Source organism: Primulina tabacum, chromosome 10, assembly GCF_025594145.1.
Source record: "Primulina tabacum isolate GXHZ01 chromosome 10, ASM2559414v2, whole genome shotgun sequence".
Classification (NCBI taxonomy): domain Eukaryota; kingdom Viridiplantae; phylum Streptophyta; class Magnoliopsida; order Lamiales; family Gesneriaceae; genus Primulina; species Primulina tabacum.
The window spans coordinates 10,731,932-10,752,897 of NC_134559.1; the positions used below are offsets into that span (position 1 = coordinate 10,731,932).

At 36.8% G+C, this 20,966-nt stretch overlaps 1 protein-coding gene across 1 annotated transcript; it reads right to left on the reverse strand.

Annotated features, from left to right (window-relative positions):
- Nucleotides 1-1,278: 1,278 nt before the first annotated feature.
- LOC142505948 (cation transporter HKT1;3-like) lies at nt 1,279-19,837 on the reverse strand. Its single transcript, XM_075619091.1, has 3 exons — nt 18,590-19,837; nt 2,181-2,420; nt 1,279-1,633 (listed from the first exon to the last, which is right to left on the reverse strand). Exons 1-3 carry the CDS (start codon nt 19,756-19,758, stop codon nt 1,435-1,437), a joined length of 1,608 nt encoding a protein of 535 aa, XP_075475206.1. The 5' UTR covers nt 19,759-19,837; the 3' UTR covers nt 1,279-1,434.
- Between the last annotated feature and the right edge of the window lie 1,129 nt (nt 19,838-20,966).

Genomic DNA, 20,966 nt, shown 5'->3' on the forward strand with positions numbered 1-20,966 from the left:
GCTAGAAAAGAAACATTGAACGTGGATGGACTCTCTGAGCTTCACAATGTGCTTCATTTCGAGGGACTTAATTCAAACTTAATAAGAATTAGTCAATTATGTTATGATTACTTGCATTTAAGTTTTGACGAAATATACTTGTGAAGTTTATGATAAAGATGATGTTTGTGTCTTGATAGATACAAGATGTGCTGATAACTATTATCAACTGGGAGATGAATGCTTGCAGACATACAAAGATAAGTGAACTAGATTTGTGACATCAAATGTTGCGCCATGCAAATTTAAAGACATTGAAGAATCTAGAGCAATATGATGTTGTGGAGGTATGCCTAATTAACCTCTAGAATACCTTATGTTTGTTTAGCATTCTAGAAAGATAAGCAAACTCGTGTGCCGCACCAAGGGTTACAACAATTTGGGACATCACGGTATCTTGAACTTTTAAACATTGATCTTTTGGGTCCAATGAAAGTGTAAAGCTTGTGAGGTAAAGAGTATTCACTTGTGTGTGTGGATGACTTTTCAAATTTTACATGGTTAAGTTTTTCTTAGAGAAAAGTCTGATATCTTTGATGCATTTAAGAAGTTACTTGAAAAAATTACCAATCTCCATAATTTGGGGTTGGTAAGATCAGAATCAACCATGGTAAAGAATTTGAGACCTCACACTTTTAATCTTTGTGTGATAAAAAAAGTATTACACATGAGTTCTATGTCCCAAAGACTACTCAACAAAACAACATTGCCTAGAGGAAGAACCAAATATGCACGAGATGAATCGGCTCATGTTGAGTTCCAAAAATATTTTAAAACATTTTTGGGCGGAGGCCTTAAACACATCTTGTCATATTTCAAATCATGTGTATTTAAGGTGTTGTTCAACTATAATATCTTATGAGATCATCACGGGAAAGAGGCCATACCTAAAATATTTTCATGTCTTTAAGTGTGTATGTTATGTGAAATGATTGAGATCACCTAACCAAGTTTGATTTCAAAAGTGATAAATGCTTGTTCCTTGGATATTCATCTAATAGTCTTGCATATCAAATATAGAATCTAAGAATTTAGATGACTCTGAAATCAATTAATGTTGTATTTGATGATCTTGGGCGTTAATAGCTTTCATTATTATGTCTTATCATGTCTTATCACTTTAATAACTACATTAAGCGATAGAGTTCAATTATTAACTCAAAAATAAATATTGATTTGCACCAAGAAATAATTGATTTTCGCTCAAAAATAATTATTGATGTACACCAAGTAATAATTGCTTTTCTCATGTTAGCATATATAGATTGTCAAAACCCAGAAGCCCATTTTTTGGTAACTCATCCCGATAGTAAAAAAGGTTACATCCATTCAGATAAATCCCTATTTACATTAATTTATATCAAAATAATAACGTGACACTTAAATTGTTGTATTTTACGATAGCTTCCACGCTCGACCTCCAGCCATACTAAATTGCTTCAGTCTTCCAAAAAACATGACTATGATGAGGATTAATTTACCTCCATCACTCCATTTCCCTGCAAATCCATATGATTTCGCCACACAACTTGAATCTGCCCGTATTTGACGATCACAACTGTAGCCCGTCGTGAAACCAACGTTTCCGTATGCACTAAAATGCATTGCCAGGGTGTCAAAGAGTATTTCTACTTAAAATTGCATGATCTATAATTTTATGTTTTGGTAAATTTGATCATGGGTAGATATCCAAAAAGAGATAAGTCAAAATAAGAGATACTAGAATTTCAAAAAAAAATGTAAATATTAATACAAAAATTGAAATTTAACATCACAATAGATGGAAATTGCTAAAAAAGTACCGTTAATGTGACTTCTATAAATTTCTGTTCATTTTCTTTGTTAAAATCCGATCTTAGTACCATAAATTGATTTTTTTTTAATCATATCTAATATAATTTTTGTCGAAGTTCTCGATTTCAGCCGGACATCACAGCAATGTCCGCACCATGTCCGGACTCACTTCAGCGAAAGTCGGACTAAATGTGAATGAATGCCAATTTATTGCAGTACTGAAACAAAATTTTGACCAAAACCTCATGCAAGGCAACTTACACGACAGTTATTGGAATCTTGACCAGAAACATGCATGCGTATATAATAATTTTCAGTATCTATATTATTATAAAACAAAAAATCACCTTACGACTTCCAATGTGATGTTCAATACGCTGAAATTGAGAGGATCTTGTTGGAGGCTTCTCCTCTCCGTGATGCATATGGCCATGATGAAGTTGGCGAGATATGAAAGGGGTGAAAATACGAGGTCTTGGATAGCCCTTTTTCTCCATTTCTCCTTCATTACTCCTTCTGGTTTTGGTGGGATTTGTCCTTCGTTATTCTTGAATATTGGCAGAAATGAAGTATAGGGAGGAAGATACCTGTCAGGTTCAAATCCATCATAATTGTTAATTCGATCGGGCTCGAATTCAAATATTTTACGAAATAGCAATTATATAAAGAATTTTAACACGTCTACCATATTGGATGAAAATAAATAACTTGTTTTCTACGTATCCGGCAATACTCGATGTCACGTCAATATTAATTAGAGGACCAAAGTTTAGTTAAGTATTTGAAATTTCAGATTATTTTTTCCAATAAATTTTTCTTTATTTTGGAAGAATTTGAAATGATAGTTACTTTTTGACATTGCATAATTAATTTTTAGGAAATAAAGTGTGTTGGAACTTTTCAAGTTCGGATACTTGATTTTGATTTTAACAAAACTTGTTATTGTGTTTCTAACATATTTACTCAAGTATGAAGTTATTAACACAAGAAGCAATCCAAATGACAATCCGTCAACTGGACTAATTAGAAAACTCAATTTGGAACAAGTCTTATTGCACGTCAGTTGGGCAAATTCGGATGTTATCATGGTATAACTGATCACTTAATTACCGAACTGATCACACGAAAACAGCAATCAGTTGGGTTTGAGCAGTTGCGGTATTTTGGTCATATCTCTCAGCTCGGTTATTGAAATGAAGCGATTCAGTATGCGTTATAAAGATAAGACGATGATCTACAAATCATCTTCAGAAGTCAAAGTCTGAATCAAAGCGTAAGATGCTGATAAATGACGATGAAGTTACTGGTTCTGCACAAACGGAAATCAACTAGCCTGATTTTAGCACACCAATTGAAACTGAACTAGACCAACTGAACTGAACCAGCAGTTGACCAACTGAACTAAAGTGAACGACCAGTTGAACTGAACGACGAGTTGAGTTGACCAGTAGGAAAATGTCCAGCAAAGAGAATTTGACCGTTGCAATTCCAGAAAAAGTACAGAAACTTTTCAAACGGTCATATTCTTGTGTCTAACGTATATATCATTGTTGGAGCTTACAAATACAACATCTTGAAGATTAAACAAGAGCTTTTGAAGAGGATTAAAAGCATGGGCACTTGGCATAAAGAAATCAGCTAGTTGAGAGCACAAGCCCTTGTGTGAGGATACATTTAAGATGTACACTGTAAAGAAAAATTCCCCACACACAATCACTCACACATATACAAGAGAGTTGAACTTCAAAGTTTAGTTGAGTGAGTCTTGCACAAAGACAATAAACTTGTGTATGTAGTATTTGCATATGAGACATTAAACAATATGCTGATTGTGAGGTGCTGCCTACAATCTTGAGTGCTAGGAGTTCAGTTTAGGCAGTGGGTAAGTCCTAGCTGAGTGAGTTTGTACAAAGAGTTGTATAAATCAAAGTCTTCTAGTGAATCCCTCCCAAGGGGAAAAAGGGGTGACGTAGGAGCATTTGAAGTCTCCGAACATCCATAAACAAATTCGTGTCTATTTGTTTATTGCTTTACTTATCATTTCCATTGTTTTAAAGAAGCATTGTTGAAGCATTTTATTTCTTCTTCAAATACCAAAATATTGCATACAAGTGTTTGATAAAATGCTTCAACCAAAATATTTTTACTCATTCAACTTGCATATATTTTAAATGCTTTACAAAATAGTTAATCGATTTCTACGAAGGATTATTTCTAGTGTTTTCCGCTTCGTTTGATTACCAAACTCGATTTAATTCATCGGTGTTCAATATTTCAAGAACCGAGCTATTGTAGCTCAACGGTGATCCCCCCTAACCGATCCTATCAATTGGTATCAGAGCCAAGGTCACGGGTTCGATTCCCATTGATTGCAAAGAGTGCAATTATTGGGAGGGAGATTGTTTGATGCAATAATTGTCCCTGCTTGGTAGAGCGATCGAACCGTGGTGCTTGAGCTGCTGTGCGGTTTAAAAGATTTGAGTTGCACCATTACTACCAGCTATTGCTTTTGGTAAAGCGGCAGGCACTCGGTCCTACAATTGGTATCAGAGCAGGTGTTCTTGAAAGAACATTGAAACTGATTTTGATGTTTAAAATTCGAAAATTTCAGATTTTTTCACATATATATGCAAAACTGAATTTTCGCGTAGCTTTCAGCGACCGTAGAAAAAATGACATATCTCCTTGCTCGGGTGTCCAAATGACAAACCGCTTTTTGCATTGCAAACTAGACTCATAGAGGTTTACAGCGGTATAAAATTTGCAGCCTAGTTATGCACGAGAAAGTATAGTTTATTCGTTGAAGGCAGAGCATATGTGCTGTGACAGAAAATGAGCCATGGAGAAAATTGGTTAGTTATCCCTCTTCTTTTATAAATTTCAAATTTCCAAAAATATAGGAGGAAAACTCATTATAATTTTAATGAGTTGATTATTTTTAAATATTGAGGGGGAGAAAATTTTGTTTAAAATGTTTTAAAAATATGACTTTTTGATTCATACAAAAAGTGGGAGAAATATGTTAGCTGAGTTGATTGTTTATCCATGTTTTGTGATCATCAAAAAGGGGGAGATTGTTGGAACTTTTCAAGTTCGGATACTTGATTTTGATTTTAACAAAACTTGTTATTGTGTTTCTAACATATTTACTCAAGTATGAAGTTATTAACACAAGAAGCAATCCAAATGACAATCCGTCAACTGGACTAATTAGAAAACTCAATTTGGAACAAGTCTTATTGCACGTCAGTTGGGCAAATTCGGATGTTATCATGGTATAACTGATCACTTAATTACCGAACTGATCACACGAAAACAGCAATCAGTTGGGTTTGAGCAGTTGCGGTATTTTGGTCATATCTCTCAGCTCGGTTATTGAAATGAAGCGATTCAGTATGCGTTATAAAGATAAGACGATGATCTACAAATCATCTTCAGAAGTCAAAGTCTGAATCAAAGCGTAAGATGCTGATAAATGACGATGAAGTTACTGGTTCTGCACAAACGGAAATCACCTAGCCTGATTTTAGCACACCAATTGAAACTGAACTAGACCAACTGAACTGAACCAGCAGTTGACCAACTGAACTAAAGTGAACGACCAGTTGAACTGAACGACGAGTTGAGTTGACCAGTAGGAAAATGTCCAGCAAAGAGAATTTGACCGTTGCAATTCCAGAAAAAGTACAGAAACTTTTCAAACGGTCATATTCTTGTGTCTAACGTATATATCATTGTTGGAGCTTACAAATACAACATCTTGAAGATTAAACAAGAGCTTTTGAAGAGGATTAAAAGCATGGGCACTTGGCATAAAGAAATCAGCTAGTTGAGAGCACAAGCCCTTGTGTGAGGATACATTTAAGATGTACACTGTAAAGAAAAATTCCCCACACACAATCACTCACACATATACAAGAGAGTTGAACTTCAAAGTTTAGTTGAGTGAGTCTTGCACAAAGACAATAAACTTGTGTATGTAGTATTTGCATATGAGACATTAAACAATATGCTGATTGTGAGGTGCTGCCTACAATCTTGAGTGCTAGGAGTTCAGTTTAGGCAGTGGGTAAGTCCTAGCTGAGTGAGTTTGTACAAAGAGTTGTATAAATCAAAGTCTTCTAGTGAATCCCTCCCAAGGGGAAAAAGGGGTGACGTAGGAGCATTTGAAGTCTCCGAACATCCATAAACAAATTCGTGTCTATTTGTTTATTGCTTTACTTATCATTTCCATTGTTTTAAAGAAGCATTGTTGAAGCATTTTATTTCTTCTTCAAATACCAAAATATTGCATACAAGTGTTTGATAAAATGCTTCAACCAAAATATTTTTACTCATTCAACTTGCATATATTTTAAATGCTTTACAAAATAGTTAATCGATTTCTACGAAGGATTATTTCTAGTGTTTTCCGCTTCGTTTGATTACCAAACTCGATTTAATTCATCGGTGTTCAATATTTCAAGAACCGAGCTATTGTAGCTCAACGGTGATCCCCCCTAACCGATCCTATCAATTGGTATCAGAGCCAAGGTCACGGGTTCGATTCCCATTGATTGCAAAGAGTGCAATTATTGGGAGGGAGATTGTTTGATGCAATAATTGTCCCTGCTTGGTAGAGCGATCGAACCGTGGTGCTTGAGCTGCTGTGCGGTTTAAAAGATTTGAGTTGCACCATTACTACCAGCTATTGCTTTTGGTAAAGCGGCAGGCACTCGGTCCTACAATTGGTATCAGAGCAGGTGTTCTTGAAAGAACATTGAAACTGATTTTGATGTTTAAAATTCGAAAATTTCAGATTTTTTCACATATATATGCAAAACTGAATTTTCGCGTAGCTTTCAGCGACCGTAGAAAAAATGACATATCTCCTTGCTCGGGTGTCCAAATGACAAACCGCTTTTTGCATTGCAAACTAGACTCATAGAGGTTTACAGCGGTATAAAATTTGCAGCCTAGTTATGCACGAGAAAGTATAGTTTATTCGTTGAAGGCAGAGCATATGTGCTGTGACAGAAAATGAGCCATGGAGAAAATTGGTTAGTTATCCCTCTTCTTTTATAAATTTCAAATTTCCAAAAATATAGGAGGAGAACTCATTATAATTTTAATGAGTTGATTATTTTTAAATATTGAGGGGGAGAAAATTTTGTTTAAAATGTTTTAAAAATATGACTTTTTGATTCATACAAAAAGTGGGAGAAATATGTTAGCTGAGTTGATTGTTTATCCATGTTTTGTGATCATCAAAAAGGGGGAGATTGTTGGAACTTTTCACGTTCGCAATCTCTATTTTGATGTTAACAAAACTTGTTATTGTGTTTCTAACATATTTACTCAAGTGTGAAGTTATTAACACAAGTTCGCAATCCAAATGACAATCCGCCAACTGGACTAATTAGAAAACTCAATTTGGAACAAGTCGTATTGCACGTCAGTTGGAAAAATTCGGATGTTATCATGGCCTAACTGATCACTTAATTACCGAACTGATCACACGAAAACAGCAATCAGTTGGGTTTGAGCAGTTGCGGTATTTTGGTCATATCTCTCAGCTCGGTTATTGAAATGAAGCGATTCAGTATGCATTATAAAGATAAGACGATGATCTACAAATCATCTTCAGAAGTCAAAGTCTGAATCGAAGCGTAAGATGCTGATAAATGACGATGAAGTTACTGGTTCTGCACAAACTGAAATCAGCTAGGCTGATTTCAGCACACCAACTGAAACTGAACTAGACCAACTGAACTGAACCAGCAGTTGACCAACTGAACTAAAGTGAACGACCAGTTGAACTGAACGACGAGTTGAGTTGACCAGTAGGAAAATGTCCAGCAAAGAGAATTTGACCGTTGCAATTCCAGAAAAAGTACAGAAACTTTTCAAACGGTCATATTCTTGTGTCTAACGTATATATCATTGTTGGAGCTTACAAATACAACATCTTGAAGATTAAACAAGAGCTTTTGAAGAGGATTAAAAGCATGGGCACTTGGCATAAAGAAATCAGCTAGTTGAGAGCACAAGCCCTTGTGTGAGGATACATTTAAGATGTACACTGTAAAGAAAAATTCCCCACACACAATCACTCACACATATACAAGAGAGTTGAACTTCAAAGTTTAGTTGAGTGAGTCTTGCACAAAGACAATAAACTTGTGTATGTAGTATTTGCATATGAGACATTAAACAATATGCTGATTGTGAGGTGCTGCCTACAATCTTGAGTGCTAGGAGTTCAGTTTAGGCAGTGGGTAAGTCCTAGCTGAGTGAGTTTGTACAAAGAGTTGTATAAATCAAAGTCTTCTAGTGAATCCCTCCCAAGGGGAAAAAGGGGTGACGTAGGAGCATTTGAAGTCTCCGAACATCCATAAACAAATTCGTGTCTATTTGTTTATTGCTTTACTTATCATTTCCATTGTTTTAAAGAAGCATTGTTGAAGCATTTTATTTCTTCTTCAAATACCAAAATATTGCATACAAGTGTTTGATAAAATGCTTCAACCAAAATATTTTTACTCATTCAACTTGCATATATTTTAAATGCTTTACAAAATAGTTAATCGATTTCTACGAAGGATTATTTCTAGTGTTTTCCGCTTCGTTTGATTACCAAACTCGATTTAATTCATCGGTGTTCAATATTTCAAGAACCGAGCTATTGTAGCTCAACGGTGATCCCCCCTAACCGATCCTATCAATTGGTATCAGAGCCAAGGTCACGGGTTCGATTCCCATTGATTGCAAAGAGTGCAATTATTGGGAGGGAGATTGTTTGATGCAATAATTGTCCCTGCTTGGTAGAGCGATCGAACCGTGGTGCTTGAGCTGCTGTGCGGTTTAAAAGATTTGAGTTGCACCATTACTACCAGCTATTGCTTTTGGTAAAGCGGCAGGCACTCGGTCCTACAATTGGTATCAGAGCAGGTGTTCTTGAAAGAACATTGAAACTGATTTTGATGTTTAAAATTCGAAAATTTCAGATTTTTTCACATATATATGCAAAACTGAATTTTCGCGTAGCTTTCAGCGACCGTAGAAAAAATGACATATCTCCTTGCTCGGGTGTCCAAATGACAAACCGCTTTTTGCATTGCAAACTAGACTCATAGAGGTTTACAGCGGTATAAAATTTGCAGCCTAGTTATGCACGAGAAAGTATAGTTTATTCGTTGAAGGCAGAGCATATGTGCTGTGACAGAAAATGAGCCATGGAGAAAATTGGTTAGTTATCCCTCTTCTTTTATAAATTTCAAATTTCCAAAAATATAGGAGGAGAACTCATTATAATTTTAATGAGTTGATTATTTTTAAATATTGAGGGGGAGAAAATTTTGTTTAAAATGTTTTAAAAATATGACTTTTTGATTCATACAAAAAGTGGGAGAAATATGTTAGCTGAGTTGATTGTTTATCCATGTTTTGTGATCATCAAAAAGGGGGAGATTGTTGGAACTTTTCACGTTCGCAATCTCTATTTTGATGTTAACAAAACTTGTTATTGTGTTTCTAACATATTTACTCAAGTGTGAAGTTATTAACACAAGTTCGCAATCCAAATGACAATCCGCCAACTGGACTAATTAGAAAACTCAATTTGGAACAAGTCGTATTGCACGTCAGTTGGAAAAATTCGGATGTTATCATGGCCTAACTGATCACTTAATTACCGAACTGATCACACGAAAACAGCAATCAGTTGGGTTTGAGCAGTTGCGGTATTTTGGTCATATCTCTCAGCTCGGTTATTGAAATGAAGCGATTCAGTATGCATTATAAAGATAAGACGATGATCTACAAATCATCTTCAGAAGTCAAAGTCTGAATCGAAGCGTAAGATGCTGATAAATGACGATGAAGTTACTGGTTCTGCACAAACTGAAATCAGCTAGGCTGATTTCAGCACACCAACTGAAACTGAACTAGACCAACTGAACTGAACCAGCAGTTGACCAACTGAACTAAAGTGAACGACCAGTTGAACTGAACGACGAGTTGAGTTGACCAGTAGGAAAATGTCCAGCAAAGAGAATTTGACCGTTGCAATTCCAGAAAAAGTACAGAAACTTTTCAAACGGTCATATTCTTGTGTCTAACGTATATATCATTGTTGGAGCTTACAAATACAACATCTTGAAGATTAAACAAGAGCTTTTGAAGAGGATTAAAAGCATGGGCACTTGGCATAAAGAAATCAGCTAGTTGAGAGCACAAGCCCTTGTGTGAGGATACATTTAAGATGTACACTGTAAAGAAAAATTCCCCACACACAATCACTCACACATATACAAGAGATTTGAACTTCAAAGTTTAGTTGAGTGAGTCTTGCACAAAGACAATAAACTTGTGTATGTAGTATTTGCATATGAGACATTAAACAATATGCTGATTGTGAGGTGCTGCCTACAATCTTGAGTGCTAGGAGTTCAGTTTAGGCAGTGGGTAAGTCCTAGCTGAGTGAGTTTGTACAAAGAGTTGTATAAATCAAAGTCTTCTAGTGAATCCCTCCCAAGGGGAAAAAGGGGTGACGTAGGAGCATTTGAAGTCTCCGAACATCCATAAACAAATTCGTGTCTATTTGTTTATTGCTTTACTTATCATTTCCATTGTTTTAAAGAAGCATTGTTGAAGCATTTTATTTCTTCTTCAAATACCAAAATATTGCATACAAGTGTTTGATAAAATGCTTCAACCAAAATATTTTTACTCATTCAACTTGCATATATTTTAAATGCTTTACAAAATAGTTAATCGATTTCTACGAAGGATTATTTCTAGTGTTTTCCGCTTCGTTTGATTACCAAACTCGATTTAATTCATCGGTGTTCAATATTTCAAGAACCGAGCTATTGTAGCTCAACGGTGATCCCCCCTAACCGATCCTATCAATTGGTATCAGAGCCAAGGTCACGGGTTCGATTCCCATTGATTGCAAAGAGTGCAATTATTGGGAGGGAGATTGTTTGATGCAATAATTGTCCCTGCTTGGTAGAGCGATCGAACCGTGGTGCTTGAGCTGCTGTGCGGTTTAAAAGATTTGAGTTGCACCATTACTACCAGCTATTGCTTTTGGTAAAGCGGCAGGCACTCGGTCCTACAATTGGTATCAGAGCAGGTGTTCTTGAAAGAACATTGAAACTGATTTTGATGTTTAAAATTCGAAAATTTCAGATTTTTTCACATATATATGCAAAACTGAATTTTCGCGTAGCTTTCAGCGACCGTAGAAAAAATGACATATCTCCTTGCTCGGGTGTCCAAATGACAAACCGCTTTTTGCATTGCAAACTAGACTCATAGAGGTTTACAGCGGTATAAAATTTGCAGCCTAGTTATGCACGAGAAAGTATAGTTTATTCGTTGAAGGCAGAGCATATGTGCTGTGACAGAAAATGAGCCATGGAGAAAATTGGTTAGTTATCCCTCTTCTTTTATAAATTTAAATTTCCAAAAATATAGGAGGAGAACTCATTATAATTTTAATGAGTTGATTATTTTTAAATATTGAGGGGGAGAAAATTTTGTTTAAAATGTTTTAAAAATATGACTTTTTGATTCATACAAAAAGTGGGAGAAATATGTTAGCTGAGTTGATTGTTTATCCATGTTTTGTGATCATCAAAAAGGGGGAGATTGTTGGAACTTTTCACGTTCGCAATCTCTATTTTGATGTTAACAAAACTTGTTATTGTGTTTCTAACATATTTACTCAAGTGTGAAGTTATTAACACAAGTTCGCAATCCAAATGACAATCCGCCAACTGGACTAATTAGAAAACTCAATTTGGAACAAGTCGTATTGCACGTCAGTTGGAAAAATTCGGATGTTATCATGGTCTAACTGATCACTTAATTACCGAACTGATCACACGAAAACAGCAATCAGTTGGGTTTGAGCAGTTGCGGTATTTTGGTCATATCTCTCAGCTCGGTTATTGAAATGAAGCGATTCAGTATGCATTATAAAGATAAGACGATGATCTACAAATCATCTTCAGAAGTCAAAGTCTGAATCGAAGTGTAAGATGCTGATAAATGACGATGAGCTGATTTCAGCACACCAACTGAAACTGAACTAGACCAACTGAACTGAACCAGCAGTTGACCAACTGAACTAGCTGCTGACCAACTGAACCAGTTGCTGATCAACTGAACTAGACCAACTGAACCAGTTGCTGATCAACTGAACCAGACCAACTGAACCAGCAAAACTGAACCGAACAAGCTGAACTGAACTGAACCAGCAGTTGACCAACTGAACTGAACTGAACCAGCTACTGACCAAGTTGAACTGAACGACCAGTTGAGTTGACCAGAGTTGACCAGTCGGGAAAATGTCCAGCAAAGAGAATTTGACCGTTGCAATTCCAGAAAAAGTACAGAAACTTTTCAAACGGTCATATTCTTGTGTCTAACGTATATATCATTGTTGGAGCTTACAAATACAACATCTTGAAGATTAAACAAGAGCTTTTGAAGAGGATTAAAAGCATGGGCACTTGGCATAAAGAAATCAGCTAGTTGAGAGCACAAGCCCTTGTGTGAGGATACATTTAAGATGTACACTGTAAAGAAAAATTCCTCACACACAATCACTCACACATATACAAGAGAGTTGAACTTCAAAGTTTAGTTGAGTGAGTCTTGCACAAAGACAATAAACTTGTGTATGTAGTATTTGCATATGAGACATTAAACAATATGCTGATTGTGAGGTGCTGCCTACAATCTTGAGTGTTAGGAGTTCAGTTTAGGCAGTGGGTAAGTCCTAGCTGAGTGGGTTTGTACAAAGAGTTGTATAAATCAAATTCTTCTAGTGAATCTTTCTCAAGGGGAAGAAGAGGTGACGTAGGAGCATTTGAAGTCTCCGAACATCCATAAACAAATTCGTGTCTATTTGTTTATTGCTTTACTTATCATTTCCATTGTTTTAAATAAGCATTGTTGAAGCATTTTATTTGTTCTTCAAATACAAAAATATTGCATACAAGTGTTTGATAAAATGCTTCAACTAAAATATTTTTACTCATTCAACTTGCATATATTTTAAATGCTTTACAAAATAGTTAATCGATTTCTACGAAGGATTATTTCTAGTGTTTTCCGCTTCGTTTGATTACCAAACTCGATTTAATTCATCGGTGTTCAATATTTCAAGAACCGAGCTATTGTAGCTCAACGGTGATCCCCCCTAACCGATCCTATCAATTGGTATCAGAGCCAAGGTCACGGGTTCGATTCCCATTGATTGCAAAGAGTGCAATTATTGGGAGGGAGATTGTTTGATGCAATAATTGTCCCTGCTTGGTAGAGCGATCGAACCGTGGTGCTTGAGCTGCTGTACGGTTTAAAAGATTTGAGTTGCACCATTACTACCAGCTATTGCTTTTGGTAAAGCGGCAGGCACTCGGTCCTACAATTGGTATCAGAGCAGGTGTTCTTGAAAGAAAATTGAAACTGATTTTGATGTTTAAAATTCGAAAATTTCAGATTTTTTTACACATATATATGCAAAACTGAATTTTCGCGTAGCTTTCAGCGACCGTAGGAAAAATGACATATCTCCTTGCTCGAGTGTCCAAATGACAAACCGCTTTTTGCGTTGCAAACTAGACTCATAGAGGTTTACAGTGGTATAAAATTTGCAGCCTAGTTATGATCGAGAAAGTACAGTTTATTCGTTGAAGACAGAGCATATGTGCTGTGACAGAAAATGAGCCATGGAGAAAATTGGTTAGTTATCCCTCTTCTTTTATAAATTTCAAATTTCCAAAAATATAGGGGGAGAACTCATTATAATTTTAAAGAGTTGATTATTTTTAAATATTGAGGGGGAGAAAAGTTTGTTTAAAATGTTTTAAAAATATGACTTTTTGATTCACACAAAAAGGGGGAGAAATATGTTAGTTGAGTTGATTGTTTATCCAAGTTTTGTGATCATCAAAAAAGGGGAGATTGTTGGAACTTTTCAAGTTCGCAATCTTGATTTTGATGTTAACAATACTTGTTATTGTGTTTCTAACATATTTACTCAAGTGTGAAGTTATTAACATGAGAAGCAAACTGGAAATGAAAACTGGAAACCAAAATCTCAACCAGGACGATGTGGAGCTATAACGAGATCCATAAAGTTAACTTATGTTTTATGGAATTAGAGTATACAATACACAACTTAATTCATATAATTTAAACTACTAGTTAACCTATGTTTTTATAAATAAATAATTAAATATTCATATTATTTTTTAATATTATTTTTAAAAACTGTTCTTTCTTCGATCATAAAAATTTTAATTAGTTGAAATCATTATAATATATATAGATTGATATATGGATATGTCTCCAAATGATTGGAGTTTGATTCAACGCACCTTTGATTGCAATTGAAATCATGCATTTTAGAATTGTGTGTCAAATAGTTCATAATAACATTGTAACGTCCGAAAAACCAACATACGTAAATCGCATGCATGCAAAATTATTTTAATTGCTTTTAAATACTTGTATGATATTTATTATATGATTAAATGTATGGTTGCATGACTAAATGATAATATGACATGTTTACATGAAATTGGGGATTTTACCCAAATATTCGATAATAGACAGGGGAAAGGAGACCAGGGACGACCAAGACAAGAATATGTAACTTTCTTTAAATAATGGCAAGGCTTCCTAATATGATTAAAATTAATTTAATTTTACTAAAAATGTTGGAGTTCGAATTTAGTTTTACGAGTCGAGCTCGATTTTTTTGGGAAGCCGATTTTGGGCAAATAAAGAGTTTTAAAAGATCAAAAATATTATTTTATGAAAACTTGTTTTATAAACTTTTATTATTTAATTAAACAAGTGTTATTGGGCCCAATTTAATGATTTAAAGTAGGCCCAATTTTCCCTTAAGCTTGCAAGTTCAAAACCAAAGCCCATTAACATGTTAATTTATTTATAAATAAGTTACCTAGGATTTTAAAACACCACAATTTCATATCATATCAACCGAAAAACACACCCACCATCACACACCAATAATTTCGAAATATTGGGAGGAAGAAAAGGCTTGTGTTCTTCGTCGTCCGGTCGTCGCACCCTCGCCAACGATCATCTATTCGAGCGTTATAAACGCAAAAGCACGTTTCCTAAACCCTTTTAAACATCATACAAATCATAATATGTGTGTTTTAATTGTTTATTCATGAATAAAATAGGTATTCGATAATTTTTACGGTAAAACGTTTATACGACGTTTCTGAGCTTTAATGAAAAATGTTTTGAATTCAACGAGTACGCTTCCAAAGTAAGATTTTATATGAATGATTATTGATTAAAACATGATAAAATTTAATAGAAAACAGGCTGGAACTGTGGGACAAGTTGCAAAGACAGTAACCGTAGGTTTGGTTGGATTGTACAATTAAAGGAACTCGGTTCTTGTGCATGGGGGTAGGTGGCTCGACCAGGTCTGGGGGTTGGGTCCTCAGGACTGTGGTTAGGTCCTAGGAAGAGTCCTAGCCGTGTACCAGGCTGAGGAAGAGTCCACGAAAGCTAGGACTCTCCCCAAGCTCTTTCGCGAGCAACTGCTGTGCAGGGGGCGGCGGCGCGGTTTGGGCTGGGCTAGATGGGCCATCAGGGTCCTAGGGTGATGGGCAGGGGTCGGGCCAGGGGCTAGAGTGGCTGGGTGCGCTGTGGCTTGAGCCAAAAGTGGAAACCGTGAGGGAAGCTAACGTACGGCTGCTGTCTTCTGATCCAGGTGGCTCTCGCGTGGGTTCCAGGGTCTGGGCTGGTCTGGATAGGGTCTGGGCATGGTCCAGGGATGGTGGTCAGGTTGGCTCGGTGGTGGCTCGGCTGGAAGTGTCCTAGTTCACTAGGGGAGAAAAGGGTTCACGCGCAGATTTTTTGTGGCTTAGTTGCAAGGCTTGTGAGGGAGTAAGGGCTAGGTTCTATGGGCTGGGCTTGGTCAGTAGGGTGCCTAGGTGGGTTGGCTTGGGTCTGGCTCGAGGTGGCTCGACCGTGGCTCGAACAAATAAGGAGTTGGCTCGGGTGGTTAGATTATGTGTAAAATTCGAAAATTAAAAGGCTAAAATTGGAACCATGGGTCCACGGGTGTGGTTCATGGCTCACAAAGTAGAACAAATAATAAAAATGTTATGTTTAAAATTTGGGATCAAAATAATGAGTTTTGGATTTATCCGAGATTTAATCGCCTCACGAAACGTTAATTAAAGAATTAATTGAAACACTTAGTTTTAAGCTATATAAAATTGTGAAAAATTAGATTTAAGCTTAAATAATTATATGGGATAAACCCATGTCATTAAAGTGAGAAAAGAGATAAAATCGAGAATTTTTACGTCCAGGGGCAAAACAGTAATTTTACGGTAGGGAAAATACGTAAAAGCTTGGCAATGACCCGAAGGATCATAATGCATGTCAAATGATATTTTATGATATAAAATGATGATTTTGATGATGATATGTTATTTTATGATTTATGGTAAAGCTGTGCAATTTGTACTGTTTAAAATGTTATTTTTGGAAAGTTGTGTTATTTTATGATTTTAAAAGGAAAAGAAAAATATTTTGAGGGATGTGAATTGATTGTGGCATATGATATATGATTTGTGAGGGATCCGTTTATGTGAGGACGATGAACTTACAATTTTGTGGGGATGACGTGAGCGCCAAGGCCCAGAAGGAGCCCATATACGGTCCCAGGCCCCAGACGGTCCGCGTTTATGGGAAAATGCCACAGAAGGACCCCGGCGATCGTATTTTCACGGTGGAGCCTAGTGCACACCCCCATGGGCCATGTGGAGCTGAAGACTGATCAGTCGACCGAATGATAAAAGCTAGTTACTTTCAAGGATCAAACTTCACCCAAAATGATATATGAGGATCAAACTTCACCCAAAATGATATATGATTGAAAACTTATGATAAAAAATGATTTTATGATATACGATTCATGATGATGATCAAAGCTATTTTTTTAAAAATAATTTATTTATGCTCAAAGCTTATTTTAAATGATTTTTAAAGGATTTATTTATGCTTAACGTTATTTTAAAATGATTTTACGATTTATGATTTAATTATGCTTAAATGATTTTAAATGGTTTATTTATGTTCAAAAGATTATTTCAAATAAGAATATGATTTTTAATGCATGTGATTGTATATGTAATATTTGCTATCCATGGTTATAACATGCTGAGTCAATAGACTCACTAGGTTTGTATGATACATGATTTGATGATTTATGGGAGGTGCTGACGATTGAGTGGATCGAGTGCAGAAGTACACACCCGACCTTTATGTGTCCGTACTAGCTAGATATATAAATGATTTAAAGACTCTGTTAATGATTTTATTATATATATTTTTATGCTTTATTTTTATTATTAGTTGATCTTTTCAAAAGTCAATTTAGGAAGTTTTGATTAGTTGTTGATTTAGGATTTATTTTATGCATTTGAGATCTCAATTGTTAATTTATTTTTAGATTTCAATTGTTAAATTATTATGATTATTAGAAATGTTAAACTATTTTATTTAGTTAGTATTTTTGAATTTATGATTTATGATTAGTATAAATTTTAAAAAAAAGTCGAGGTCGTTTCAAACATGGTACGCTCCATCGGACAATTATAGAATTTTGTGTCTTTTCTTGAACTAAAATTCATCCTCATTGTTCCAATAATTTTTGTATCTCACATATATATATATATATATATATATATATATAGACTTGTTACCCTGTACCCCTTGGGTGCAGGGTATGCTGGGCGCCTGTACAGCTGGCGCCCAGCTGTGTTTTCTTTTTAATTTTTTTTTTAAAAAATTTTTTTTATTTAATTAATATATATATCATAGGCTTTAAAATCCACATTTTTCGTGACCAATATTCGAAAGAAGAAATTTTTTTTTGCCATTCACGCACAAAAAATCCGAAATCGAAGAAATCTAGAAATCTAGAAATATAGAAACTGGGAGTAAATCTAGAAATCTAGAAACCAAAAAAAAAATGTTTTTTTAAAAGTATTCTTCTTTCGAATTTCTAAAAAATTTCTCCAACGACGAATTTTTAAAAAATTTCTTCTTTCGAATTTCTTGTGATTTCACGCACAAATTGCACCTTGAATCGAATTTCACAAATTGCACCTTGAACTGAATTTCACACCATATATATCATAGGCTTCAAAATCCACATTTTCCGTGACCAATATTCGAAAGAAGAAATTTTTTTTTTTTGCCATTCACGCACAAAAAATCAAAAATCGAAGAAATCTAGAAATATAGAAACTGGGAGTAAATCTAAAAACAAAAAAAATGTTTTTTTAAAAAAAAAATTAAAAAGAAAACACAGCTGGGCGCCAGCTGTACAGGCGCCCAGCATACCCTGCACCCAGGGTAACAAGTCTATATATATATATGGAATTGGTTTTGTTAGTTTAGCCCTTTTTATATATAAAAGGAAGTTTATAGAATTGGTTTTGTTAGTTTAGCCCTTTTTTCTGGATCGTGATTTTGTGTCACCAGCCACATTGGTGATACTCGACACTAGGTCTATGCGTCGATCGATGTCAAATAAGTGATATTCGGTGATGGCAGACACCGCTCCGACAAAATAGGCCCAAAAAAGTACCGCACTGAGACTAACGAACATAAATCATGATAAGGCCTGGCTATAAACATGATCATGTAGCAGCATCGGGCAATGTTAAAGAAATTAAAGAGGGAAAAATGGACTCACATCATGACGACGAAGAAAACAAGGACAGCGGGAGCGACTGTCGATAAGTCCACGACTGTTTCCCCCGCGTGCCTCGCGTTCGCGCTTTCGAAAACGCCGCCCACGACTTTCTGATAAGCGTTCAGCCCCTTGAAACCACCTGAATTCCACTCCATGGCGCTAAAGAATCCGAAACCAATCAGCAAAAATCCCGACACTGTGCCAACTAGTGACCGCGAATGCGAGCTAGGAAGCAAGTGGAAGTACCCGATTTCTCCTGTGTTTTGGAGCAAATAATTGGATTTGAATTTTAAAACCTTGATCTTACCTAAAACCCATATCAGGAATCTTAAACATGGAGGAAATAATGTGTTTCCGAGTAGGAGTTGGGGGATGAGAATCAGTAGGAGGCCTGAGTTCTCTTTGAAAACTATCATGTTTTCGTTTGTTGGGATGAAACCGCAGCTGGCGAAGCTCGAAACGATGGTGAAAACGGCGAAGGTGGAGGATTTGATCCCTTTGTTTTTTAGTACATTTCTTGCAGTTGAAACAACGGTGAGATAGATCATAACAAATGAAAAACCAAGAATTTGGATTGTTAGGAAATAGCCTAATACTACATAACCCAAGAATTGGATCGAATCGTACACGAGTGATGAACTTTTGTTGTTACTATTGGTATCACCGTTGTTCTGTGACAAGTCGGATACGATCACAACATGATCCAAATAAGAGGTTGGAAGCAACGAAGAGACGGGATCTTTTTCGACGGGATCCATATTTTTTTCATCATTCTTCCATGTCTTCGTCGTGTTGAACCTCTTTAAATGAAGCCCAACCATGGAAGTGAACACTTCACCTCCGATGAACATCAATATTGTAATAACAATTAGTTGTTCATTCGAAAAAACCTCCATTTCGACGGTGGACATGCTCGAAACTGTGGCGGCAGACACAGAGGTGAAAAGAAGATCTATGTTCCTAGGTTTAGGCTCTGTTCTTGGCTTCAATACCTCAAGAATTCCGAAACCCAGTAAGGAAACAGAGATGAAATATAGAGTATGTATAAAGAATGGGTTGATTTTGAGAATGAGATCATAATAGCAACGACCCATGCAAGAACTTATTGATTGTATAGGATTAGTGAGAAAAAATGACGATTTCTTTCTGTAAGAAGCTAAACTCGTCATCTTTCGTGCACGGAGTGTGCTTGATTTCTCTCCTCGGGATCACTAATTTCGAGGCATGGTTGTCATCATTGGTGAGGTGTGATTTATATAGAAGAGTTGTCTAGTGTTATAAGCACGTTTTCAAGGTGTTTGAGAGTACTTGATAAGTTCAAAGGACCTATACTGAAGACCCCACGTCCATAGTGCGAGGACCTGTACGTGGAAGCGATCGAGAATGTTCAAAGTGAGCTCCACTCATTACACAATTCGAACCAACTTCTTAAAAAAAAGCATTGGCGAATAAAGAGAAAAGTATTTTTGGTCGGGTAACTTGCACGTTTTTTATTTTTACTCATGTTGAAGAGTAATTCACGATGATACTCACGGGAATTTTAGGGTTCGATTCTAGCAAGTGTCACTAGTCCAGACGCAGGCTTCGAATTCGCCCTAGGCCTGAAATCACGAAGAAGATCGTTAGAAGGGGGCCGGGAGGGTGTTCCGACGTAGCCCCTCCGACGCTCAAGTCAGAGACTGAGTATATAGGTGGGGAGCAGCTAAGTGTGCTGCTGAAAAACAATATAGAGAATCCCCAAACTGAACACTCAAAGTTGGTATTTATAGAAGGATACATGTGCCTGTCATGGGCCTGTCTTTCATTTGGGCTAAGGATGGGCCAGGGATAGCGGGCCCATCCATGGGGTATCATCAGTCTCCCCCTCCCGAGTCGAACTGAATCGTAGGTTCAAAGTTCGATTAATTGTGTTGTCCTCGATTCATTCTCACTTATTCCACCTAGAATTTTCTACGCACTCCATTCACCAGCTCTCCCCCGCCTACGCCTCTTCCGCGTGTTAACCCTAGCACCGCTCCATCACCACCTCGCCTCCTCAAGCCCTTATCCTCGCCCCTCGACTCGACCCGCGTTCGCGCCTCGCCCACGCACGCCCAGTAACTCATCCCTTCCTCGGCGCAAGCCCTCTCCCCTCGCCGCAAGCCTTCGCCCTCGCCCCTCGCTGCAAGCCCTCGCCCTCGCCCCTCAACGTTCGCCTGCACAGCCCTCATCCCCTCATCGCCACAAGCCCTCGCCACCTCGCTCGCCCTCCCCGATAGCAGCACACGCTCGTCCAAGAGGAGAAGCAAAGCCTCGCCCTCACCCCTCGCTGCGAGCGCACGCTCGCCCAATAGCAACAGCAAAGCCTCTACTCGCCTCGCTCTACTCGACAGCGCAC

What these genes read in the sequence shown, in the direction of transcription:
- LOC142505948 (XM_075619091.1), bottom strand. Translation starts at nt 19,758, where the DNA reads ATGACGAGTTTAGCTTCTTACAGAAAGAAATCGTCATTTTTTCTCACT. An exon ending in GTTTTCTTCGTCGTCATGAT is followed by an intron (nt 2,421 to 18,589) that starts GTGAGTCCATTT and finishes TGAACCTGACAG; the next exon opens with GTATCTTCCTCCCTATACTT. An exon ending in ATCACATTGGAAGTCGTAAG is followed by an intron (nt 1,634 to 2,180) that starts GTGATTTTTTGT and finishes AATGCATTTTAG; the next exon opens with TGCATACGGAAACGTTGGTT.